The 12073-nt window shown below is 30.9% G+C and overlaps 1 protein-coding gene across 1 annotated transcript in view; it reads right to left on the bottom strand.

Moving 5' to 3' along the window:
- Positions 1 to 7683: 7683 nt before the first annotated feature.
- The window catches only part of MEOX2 (mesenchyme homeobox 2), a 69223-nt gene continuing 64833 nt past the window's right edge, over positions 7684 to 12073 (bottom strand). Inside the window, exon 3 of the mRNA XM_008576891.1 lies at positions 7684 to 9092. Within this exon, the coding sequence (XP_008575113.1) occupies positions 8868 to 9092 (225 nt within the window). The 3' untranslated portion in view covers positions 7684 to 8867. The remainder of the gene's footprint in view (positions 9093 to 12073) is intronic.

Here is a 12073-nt window from a genome sequence, read left to right as displayed (position 1 = left end):
ATGGCTGGTTTTTTTTCACTGGCTGAACATGGTGCTGACAACACCAAGCCAAGGGTTAAGATCCCCTTACCGGTCATTTTTACATAGGAATTTTAAAAAATAATAATAAAATAAAAAATAAAAACAAAATAAACATAAAAATGAAATTCTTTGCAATATAGAAAAGGCAATCCTAACATTCATATGGAACGAAAAAAGACCCAAAATAGCCAAAGCAATCCTGAGCAAAAAAATAAATAAATAAAACTGAAGGCATTACATTATATGACCTTAAACTATATTGTAATGCTGTAATAACCAAAACAGCATAGTACTGGCCTAAAAACAGACACATGAACAAATAGAACTGAGTAGGGAACCCAGAAGTCTATTCAGGTGCTCACAGACAACTGATCTTTGACAAAGGCACCAAGAACATACACTGGACAAACAACAGCCTCTTCAGAAATGGTTCTGGGAAAACTGGACATCCATATGTAGAAGAAGGAAAGTAGACCCATACATCTCACCATATACCACAATCAACTCAAAATGGATTAAAGACTTAAGTATAAGACCTGAAACTATAAAAGTCCTAGAAGAAAAAATAAGAGAAATACTTCAGGATGGAGGACTGGGCAAAGTTTTTATAAATAAGACCCTGAAAGCACAAACTACAAAAGAAAAAAATAAACAGATGGGATTATATCAAACTAACAAGCTTCTGTACAACAAAGCAAACAGCACAGTGAAAAGACAACCTATGGAATAGAAGAAAATATTTACCAACTACATATCCAACAAGAGATTAAACTCAAACTGGATTATTTGTTTTTTAACAGTAAAAAGCAAATAATCCGGTTTAAAAATGGGCAAAGGAACTGAATAGACATTTATCAAAGGAAGATATACAAATGGCCGACAGACACATGAAAAAAATGCTCAACATCACTAAGCATCAAGGAAATGCAAATCAAAACCACAATGAGATATCATCTCACTGAAGTTAGATTAGCTATTATCAAAAAGATGGAGAGCAACAAATGCTGGCAAGGATGCAGAGAAAGGGGAACTCTTCCACACTTTTGGTAGGACTGTAAATTGGTGTAGCCATTATAGAAAACAGTATGAAGTTTTCTCAACTACACTGAACTACCTTATGACTGAGCAATCCCACTTCTTGCTATATACCAAAAGGAATGGAAAATATCATGCTGAAGGAATACTTGCACTCCCATGTTCATCACAGCTCTATTTATAATAGCCAAGATATGGATCCAACCTAAATGTCCATAGATGGATGACTGAATAAGGAAAATGTGGTATATATACACAATGGAATACTGCTCAGCCACAGAAAAGAATGAAATTCTGCCATTTACAGCAACATGGATGTGCTTGGAGAAAAGTATGTTAAGTGAAACAACCCAGGTGCAGAAAGAGAAATACCACATGTCCTCACTCATGAGTGGGAGAAAAGAAAGGAAGGAAGGAAGAAGGGGGAGTGGGGGTAAGAGAGAAATAAACCACTATAATATATTGAACTTGCAAAAGGAGAGAAGAGATCTATGGTTACTAGAGGTGGGAAAGGGGGAAGGGAATGGGAGAAACTGGGTAACTGACACAAGAATAATTATGATTTTTAATGATGAACATACAAATAATACCGATTTGATCACGTATTGTACACAAATATTGTTAGGCAACTTGGTACCCCACCAATAGGTATAATTAATTCTGTTTCAATTTTTAAAAATATGCAAAAAAATTTACATATGCTACATAGGCTTCTCCATAAGGGTGTTTCCTAATAATTTTAAATTTTGGTTATTAGTCTTAAGGTACATTAAAAAAAAAAATTCAGAACCAAAGTGTTCATGAGGAACAGGAAACTATTTGTTTTCTACTTGGCTCTTATTATAACAAGTTACACTATGCTTTGCAAGCACTGGAAATTTTTTAATAATGTATTTTATTATCACCAGTAATTTCATGAGTAACAATTGACATTTACTCAGGATCTTAATACCCCTGAAGACCATTCTGACTGTTCTTTTAAAAAATGAAAGAAAAAGAATTTACCTCAAAATATCTGTTTCTTCCTCTTTCTAAGACAAGATGCTTTTGTTAAAATGTGCAGTTTCCATGCCCACCCCTCCTCCGCATCTGTTTCTACTGTGATCAAAGACAGTTTATCACAACGGAACTTTTTTAAAAACATATTTTGTCTTTGCCACTCTACCATTTAGTGTTTCCTCAGCTACATATGTGATTTTCTTGGAAGACATAGCTGATAACTTCTAGAAGAAATGTAGATTGTAAAGATGTAATCATTTGAAAATACTCGTCATTATGAATAGGTAGTTTTACTATTGCTGCCTTTGTTTTTCTAAAAAATAAAAATAAAAAATGGAAAAAAAGAAAGAAAGACACCAAAGTTTGTTAGTGTTGTTTTCCCCAAACCAAAAGACCTAGAAATGTTAATAATAATTAAATTTGTTAATATTAAAATATCATCTTCATGGCTTCCTATTAAGTCAAATAATGTAAGTATTTGGTATTTTAGAATTTGTGTCTTCATATAAAAAAGCTCGACTATGAATAATATAAAAGATGTATTTATTTGGTCTATTGTTTACATATATAAGAAATGAGTCGTAAAAATATGTTTTCGATATGTTTAATTTCTTACACTAGTTACTTATTGCTTTTTTTACAAAAAATACCTACTCTGGAACCTAACTGTAGTGACAAATAAAGGTGTAATACTTGTACATCCATACTGAACTGCAGCAAATTGTTTTCCTAAATTTTTTATAAAAGTAGAGAAATTTATAATTTTTAGCTTTATAATTTTATAAGCATGTAATATTTGACATTTAAATGGTTAACACACTTAATATGCAAAGAACTTTTGACAGTTTATGAGAAGTACAAATATGATCAATGATTTTAAAAATATTGTCAATTAGCACATTATGATGTTCAACTTCATTAGAAATTAAACAAACACAAATTAAAATATGCTTTTTCATCAGATTCAAAATAATTAAAAACAGTTTCAATGATGAAAATTGTCATATATGTGTGAAAAAAAGGCATTGGAGGAGTGTAAATTTGCAATGGGAAACTGAAAATGTGTACCAAAAGTCCTAACAATAAACATACCTGCTTGTCCCAAATAATGTCTCCATTGGAAAATTTAGATTTTTCAGAGAGGAATCTAAAAAGTGGTTCAATACTGTTTAGGCAAAACATGAAGGAAAAAAAGGTAAGTATCTGATAGTAGGGGATTTATTAACTAATACATAAAAAATTCATGTAAGAGAATACTGTTTACCTACTAAATATATTATTAAGCCAAAAAAAAAAAAAAAAAAAACCTAGCTAACAGAGCAGCATGTGCTATCTATTTCCACTATTATTCAAATATATGCATTTATACAGATAAGCATTTTCTAAAACTTTGTATCATGGGAATAAAAAAGTTTTTATTACTTATATATACTCAGAAAACAAATAAAAAGTGGTTTTCCTAAGTAAATATCAGATTATGATTTCATATATTATTAGCAAGGATGCCTAAATCTACATGACGTTACCAATTAAGAGTATGGTGATGAGTTAGCACTTTTTCATTTAACTGGTCTGACTTGTGGTCTGTTGTTAAATCGAATATTCTAACAAGACACAATTTCCATTGATTCCTATCTCATATATTGTATAACATTTAGAAAACATTTTATTTCAGATATAAGAGATACAATTTTGTCCCATTCATCAATCTTTGACATTGGCTAAAATCACATCTCTCCACTGAACAAAAATTTGCCAAAAAATATGTCAAAGGCATATTTAAGTTCTAAAAGAAAATAAATTCATGATACTTTTATAAAATATGCAATACCGTGAGCAAATTTCTCTTTTTGTATTGAACAATCCAAGAAGTACATTTTGAAAGCCTTATGACTGTAAATGCATGTTCTCTGTCCATTTTTTCTACTTTTTTTCTTTAACATCAAAACACTCTCTTACACTACATAGATCTATAATAATAAAAAATTACTATTTTCCAATGTTGGCTAGTTCAAAGAATACCAAATTCTGCCCTAAAGAAAAAGAAAGCCAAGCAAATAATTTGACTGGAATTAATAATTTGGCTCTACGTAATAGTTGAAGTCTAAAATTTCATCAAACTGGGTAAGTAGTGATATATTTTCAAAATTAATATTCACTGAACACAAAAATGATTTGATAATTAATGTTGTCAACTATTGATACTACATACATGCAAAAATAAAGTGTATGCTTAAATAATTTTAGGATATTGTGATTGTTTCTAAACCTTGTGACTATTCTTTATTTTAAAGAAAATGCATGTTTATCTTAGGGAATTACTTCATGAAGGGCAGAAATACAAAGTACAGCCTAAACCTGATATTACTTTATACTCAAATCTCTGTATCATCCCTTACTTGAAGTGGATATGGCAATAATTCATATTTGCTAATGCAGTCTATTTTGAAAGTTTTCTGAAATCCAGCTGTAACAAAAGTAAACAATATTTTAATGGGGGATTACTGAGCTGGTTGAATACATTGTGATGCAATCAAAATTTTTCTTGACCACAGTTTGAAGTTAGATTTGAATAAAAGTTAGCTATTAAGAGGAAAAATAAGATATAGGAGAAAAATATATTTTTGCTCCCAAATGTTTTTTTTAATATATTTCACCATTTTAAATGTCAAGATGAGATATTTAATACATAATAATTGAGAATTACTTAGATAAATAAAAAGCCATATTTAAATCTTGAGCCACTTATTTTTCTAGGCTCTCATAGTTTGGTGCAGCAATCTTTTTTTTCTGGGGCCGTGTTGTTCCTTGGTCCACTAATTCTAGCATTATTTTGCAACAGCTGAAAAGAGAAATGTTGAGGTACCCATGAGAAGTGCTGCTTTTCAATCATCCCGGCCAGCTTTAATCAGGAAATATGAAAACATGATCAAAAATGTGCTTTCATAACAGCATTTGCAGTTCAATCCTTCAGATTCCAAATGTTTGTAAGATTTAAATGTTTAGGATATCAATCTAAATGCTAAATTTTCAATAGCTATGAATTAATTTTATTTATAGATTGCTTTTTACTGAAAGAATGCAACTAAGGGAGCTGACAAAAAGTACAATCTTTTCCCAAATGGTTCAAAGAAAAAATATGCCAATTAAGTATTTGTATTTGATATTCTAAACATTACATTGTAATCTAAATATTACTTACCTCAAACATTAACTAAATTATTTTAATAGAATTTCATTAGAAAATAGGGCATTGCATAAATGGCTTATTCTTAAAAATTACCAGCCTGTGTATTTAGAAATTAAAGTGAAAAAATTTTTCTGTAAACCTTTCTAAACACTAAGTTGATACACTCTACTGTCTTCTTACTAATTTTATTTTAGTTCTATATTTCCTCTAAAATTCTCTAAAAAGAAAATTAGCACTTGCCATCATAACTATGCCAGTAATTTTTTTTTAATTCTCAGAACTAGTAGCATTGAAAATGTAAAATATTAATTTTTATATTTTATTTTTCAGTCTCTCCTCTAATTTTATCGTGCTGTCCTAAGGAAACCCCTTATTACAAAGTTTCACAAGTTATTTTCACATTAATTTCATGTAATGTCATTTGTGAGTCTATTAAAATTGTGGTCAAGATTATTTTAAGTGCATTTAGTTTATTTTAAAAAAGAAAATGTCAAACTCAGGTATTATGCATCATCTCTGAAGGAGAAAATATAGATTGACAGCCCTAGGTAGATACTGAAAGTAAGAGATAATTGGGGTCATGTTAATAGTGTGTTAAAAATACTTGGATCAGCTTCATTATTCCGTATTATTTTCAGAGAAAGGTGCTTTCGTGCTGTTATGAACTTCCACAGAGCTTGAGGGTTTGAGGGAATTACATGAAAAGGGCATTACATAAAAAGATACCATATTGTACCAGGATTCCAGTGTAGAATAAAAACAGAGTTCTTTTAGATTTTCTGTCATTTCTGGAGTAAATTAAATACAGATAGTATGTGAGCATACTTTAATTTTCTTCACAGAATTTTAATTCTAGAAGGATTTGGAGGTATTATCCAGCTAACTTATGCACCACTTTGAAGACAGGAGACTACTAAAATGCTCCAAAAAGATACCAAGTTCTCCTAATTAAAATTACTCTAGCCTATTTGTTAATGGTCAATGTGTTGACGATTGCTGTGTCCAATGTCTTTCATGGTAGACCATTTAATCCATCATAAATAAAATTATGCCTCCTTTTGTTCAGCATGTGGCCTTTCCTACTTCTGTGTATTTTCTGGAGTCAAATTTTATTTGGCAATAGATCACAATTCTCTAAAAAATGTGTGGTCCATGATACACGTGCCTCACATTTCCTAAATGTCATATCCATTCAAAATCACTTTTTTCTACTTCATTTATCTTACTGTATTGTAATTCTTATATCTTTCTATTTGGCTGCAACCCTTAGCTCTCTGTTTAGCTACTCCTAAGTGGTCTTTTCCTCTTATTTCTGGGAATTATTTTCCTGCCCAAATAAATTATCCTCCACTTTGTCCTTATTGAAATCAATTTGATTTATATCTTCCCACTTCTTCAATTTGCCAAGATGTTTTGAATTTAAATCCTATTCTACAATAAGAAAGTCAGTCCACCCAAGTAGATGTCATTTGTAGAAATATACTTTGTATTAAAGAGATTGACAGAAAAGTGTCTTTTATGCTTGGAAGACTTCAATCTTAATGGTCTACCCCAATGTTAATTTAGAAATTAACTATTTAAATAAAAATGCTAACTATTTAGATAAAAATTACTGCACAAAGAAAATTTGATACAAATAACATAATGATTTACTTTATTTCTTGAATACTCTATATATCATGCTAGACTAACTTACAATGAATGGAAATTTATTTTTTTGTCATCCTATAATTCTAAAGCAAATGAAATTAATTAAATAATGAGGTTATTGGAAATATTTACTGATTATTTTTCTCTATTTCTATTTATAATTAGTTGGGGGAGAGGGGGAATGCTGGCAGTGTCTCCAAGCATTTCTGGTTAAAATATGAAACAAATGAAAAACAATGTGATAAAGTTATAAGTAGAATTTAGACTTCCAGTGTGTGTGCAATCAGTCATGATGCAAGGTACATTAAGCTGATATAATCTTTGGCCTCTTGTATTAGTAATGTCCATTAGGACTGAGGATTCTGATTAGCTTATTTAGCGTATATTTCACATCAAAGACTGGGTATTCTGACTTTAAAGTAACTATTGGATTGATTCACATATATTATACATAACTTTTAAATGTATGACTATTTCATTTACATCATAGTGGTGAATAATGCTACTTTTTCTCCTTTTACCTTTGATTTCATAAAGCACACAAAGTAATCCATTTGGTGTATTCTTCCAATTACGAAAAGGGCTTAATATATACCTATCCTTTGATGTTCTCTGATTAGCTGGGGATTGATTTTTTTTCTGCCATAATAAAAAATTCTGAAACCAAATAAGTAAATGAATCATTAATTATGATTATCTGAATTTACACCACAGCAGATGATTTGAGACTTCTGTAAGTATTGATATTAAAATCTATAAAAAGTTAAGAAACAGTAGGAAGAACAAAATTATTTACAAAGGATCATTTATTGAACACTTTTTTTTACAAAATACAAAAATCCTTGTTCTGCATGAATACATCAAATATGAAAAAATAATGTGTTTTTACCAAATTTAATCTGAAAACATTCAGAATCTTGTTGTCTAGCAACTTGAGGAATCAATTTTGCTTTGTACCTTGTCTATCATGCCAATCAGGAAGAAGCCTTTTACTTTTTAATCAAATCATTAGTTATAACAGCGAACATTTTATAGAAATAAAATCAGACAATGTCTGTCATACAAAGTTCTTTCTGCAAGGTAACTGATTTGCCTATGATCCTAATTTTTTTTCAAGCTATAAGATAGAAAAAATTGAGGAGCTAAGTTAAGTTTTATAATAATGTATTAGCAGCAGTTGATAGTAAATGCAACATAAGATTTGTTTTGTCTGTGGTACAAGAATATGTCCTATCAGACTCTACTGTATTTTTCTCTACTTGAACACAAGTAAGCACATACTGATTGTCACTGGGATGACAAAATGTATAAAAAAAGATAAGAAGCTGGTTCTGGTTGTCATTGTGAGTGCATGTTTTCATCAGCTAATATGAATGCATTGCTAAAATTAGTGAAGACAGGAAAATGACTTAAGGGTAATATATACAGAGTTAAAATACATTTTTTTTAATCCACTTCAGTGATTTCAGGCACCGTGGCTGTTCAGGATAAAATGTTTCATGGTTTATATTTGATAGCAAGTTAATTTTCAGTGCAAGCAAAAGCAAATACCTGCCCACTGTCACACACATGACCTCATACATCTGGAATGTTCAAAGCAAGTTCATCTTTGGTAACTTCACTCTGGAGACATCTTGAATAAAAATGTTTTGTAGTTTGCTCTTGATAGCAATTTAATTTTCAGTGCAAGCAAAAGCAAACACATACCTGCTCACTGCCATATACACGACCAAACACATCTGGAATTTTCAAAGCAACTTCACCTTCTCCATCTTCACTGTGGAAGCATCTTTAACATGTGGCATTTAGTGTAAAATCTCTATAAATCATGAAAAACAGACTCAAGATGTCTGAATTTAATAATAATAAAAATCACTGCCATAGTCATCTCTCTGTGTAAACGATGTTTGGGTAAGGCTTGCCATCACAACATTTCTTTCCTGAGAATGGAGCTTGGTCCTCTCTGTGTATATCATAAGTGCGCATGCTCTGAGCTGTGGTCACTGTCGTGACTGTCTTCATTTGCTAGAGAGTCCCCCGTTTGCTGGAGGGTGGCTGCACCAATTCCTGAAAGCTCTGACGGGAGGAGTGTTCCTTTTTTCACATTCACCAGTTCCTTTTCTCGAGCTGCAGCTCCTTGCTGTCCTCCTTTTACCCTCTTCCACTTCATTCGCCTGTTCTGGAACCAGACTTTCACCTTGAACACGGGCAAGAAAGAAACAAAGCCAAAAAGAAAATTAAAATAACATTTTTTCTCCTTTTTGTCATCCATAAAAAATAGTTCCTCAAAGTCTTATAACAAGGACATCATGAAGAAGGCGTGAATATAAAAATAAATCAACATTGAGTCTAATCAGGTTGCATGCTCATGATAATAATTTTTAAACTTTCAGAAGGTGCATATGAAACACTATATTTCATATCTTATGACAGATGATATAAAAAATAGAAACAGACGAGAAATAAACACAAGGAATGACTATGTTTTGTAATAATGCATGCTGATTATCCTGATTTTATCATTGCACACTGTACACAAGTATTGATATTCAACTCTGTATCCCCACAAATATGTTTAATCAGTTATTTTTCAATAAAAAAGACAGATGAAAAAGAATTCTATCATTTAAGGTTGATCAAAGGTATTAGGCACTATAAATAATTTCTGTGACTTAGAGCTAATATAATATTTGTCTTGGTCAAAGCCCTCTCTCTCCCCAAGTTCTTCTTTGACTTGACATGTAGCTGCCAATTCCTGAGCTGATTTAAAACACGCTCAGGGAGCTACTGATGAAGCTGTATTTGAAAGGCCGTCTGTGCCTTCATAGCGCACTGCAGCTTTCACAAAACTTATTTGACCATTCCACCTCATAATGAGTCTGTCTTCTTTTGAACTATTCTTTTTATTCTCTTCCTTTAGTACTTTTATTTTACTGTCCAAATATGTGATCTAATAATGTCCTAAAATATGCTCAGGATCAAAAATTCTAAACATTTTTAAATGCTACTGCTGAGATTATATACTATACAATGCACGTCAGCTTTGTAGAGATGTTTTTCTTTTAAAAGCTTAATTGAATTTGTCTAATACATTTAACATACAAGTTACAAAACAAAAAATGACATAAACATGCACTTAATGACCATCTGTTATCAGAGTCAGAATAATATCCGCCTTATTGCATCATGTTTAAGAAGAAATCTGTTCCTTTCACATTCCACTTTTCACTGTATATTTTTGTTAAGCTAAGTCTTCCTTTTACATTTTATTTCTCTGTCTACCCCACCCCAAATCACCACAAACTTGAATTTTGTGTCTCACCCCCAAGACTTTCTCTAAAGAAAAAAATTTGTTTTTTTTTTTTTAATAACAGGTGATCCTAAAAATATACTGCCTAATTTTGCTTTTTGGGGCTTATCAAAACAAAATCTTCCTAACTATAGGCTTTTTGCCCTATCCATGTTAATTCAATAGATTGTATTATTCACTTTTTACTATTGTATTCCATTCCAGATTGTGTGAATATACTTCCGCTTTTCCATTTACTGCCAATGGACATTGGAAATACTTTCTTCTTATAAACAATGCTGCTATAGTCTTTCTTGCATTTGTATTCTGATAAACATGTGATAGAACTCCTCTGGGTGTATATCCAGGAGTTGCATCAGTGTGTCACAGGGTATGTGAACATTCATCTAACTCAATAATACAGAAAAATAGTTTCCAACATTGTACCAGTTTAACTCTCCTTCCCACTCCAGTGTGTAAGAGTTCTAACTGATCCACATTCTTGTCAACACTTGTAATTGTCAGCCTAAATTTTTTTCAATACAATGACTATAAATGTTATCATACCACACTCTAATTTTTTATCTCCTGATTGCTAATGAAGTAAAGCATCTTTAAAATATTTATGGCCTATTTGTATTTCTTCTTTTGTGAAATGCCTGTACATGTCTGGTTTGCATTAAATTCTTCTATCTTATTTTTTATAGTCTTAAAATATGTTCTCAGTGCCAATTTAATACTTTGAGGTAATATGGCTGTTACTCTCTTCTGTAAATTTATGCTGTTTCTTTTTCCTTTTCTGAGAGCATATTTTGATAATCAGAAACTCTTACCATTAATATGTTCAAATTTACTGCTAGTGCTTCTGTGTCTTCTTTAAGAAATCTTCTGTCGACTGAGACGAAGATATTCTATGTATAATTCTAAGAGTTTTATTGCCTTTCAAATTGATGTGGTTAATCCATGAAGTATTGTATTAATTTCAGTATATAGTGCAAAGAAAATTTCTAAATTTATTTTATTTCATATGGATAACAAGATGTTCCACGTTTATTTGTTAGATAGTCCACTCTTTTCCAATGATCACTGTTTCAAATTTATCATAAATCAAGTCTCTGTTTTACATAGCTTTATTTCTGCAGTCTGTTCTATTCCTTTATCAATTTTTGTATACCTGTGACAAAACCACACTATATTAATTATTAAAATGTTATAATAAGTATTTGTGTCTGGTAGGGATAGCTCCTTTTTATTCTTCTATATCAGAAATATTTTAAATATTCTCCATTTTCACTTTAGAAACAATCTTAATTCCTGTAAATACTCTGTGCTACAGAGAAGGTGAAGAGAAATATATTAAATTTAAAAGATATATTTATATCAATGATTTTCAAATCACAATGCTTCAGCAAAATTAGTATAATTTCCTTAGATGCTTGCACAGTGAAATGCATAAACTGAGACTTTTTTCCACCCTGGATTTTCATTGGCCTCACTTTTGGTCCATAATTAAAATCATGTACTATATATTACTCATACATTTATTAATATATTTGACAATAAAAAATAAAAGTGTAGTTAAAAAAGATTGATTAAAAACAAGTTGATGGGTGCTCATGTATTATTACTACTTACTAACCAGAAAGATCTGTAGTTGCCTTTAATTATATACTTAAGGATAGTTAGTTATACAATGGAAACTATGCATTATTTCTGTTACAATTTTTCCAGATATTGTTAGCAATATTCCTATTTTATAGATGAGGAAGTTGAGACAAAGTTAAGTGATTCGTCTGAAATTACACAGATGGAAAAATGGGTGCTAGTATTTAAACCTGCAGGAGTTCATTTAGCTCCAGAATCTTTTTTTTTTTGAGGCGGTGGGGGGG

The sequence above is a fragment of the Galeopterus variegatus genome, unplaced genomic scaffold (genome assembly GCF_000696425.1).
Source record: "Galeopterus variegatus unplaced genomic scaffold, G_variegatus-3.0.2 Scaffold64, whole genome shotgun sequence".
Classification (NCBI taxonomy): Eukaryota; Metazoa; Chordata; class Mammalia; order Dermoptera; family Cynocephalidae; genus Galeopterus; species Galeopterus variegatus.
Note: the sequence above shows the minus strand (reverse complement) of the source record. Positions and strands in the feature narration are given on the sequence as shown.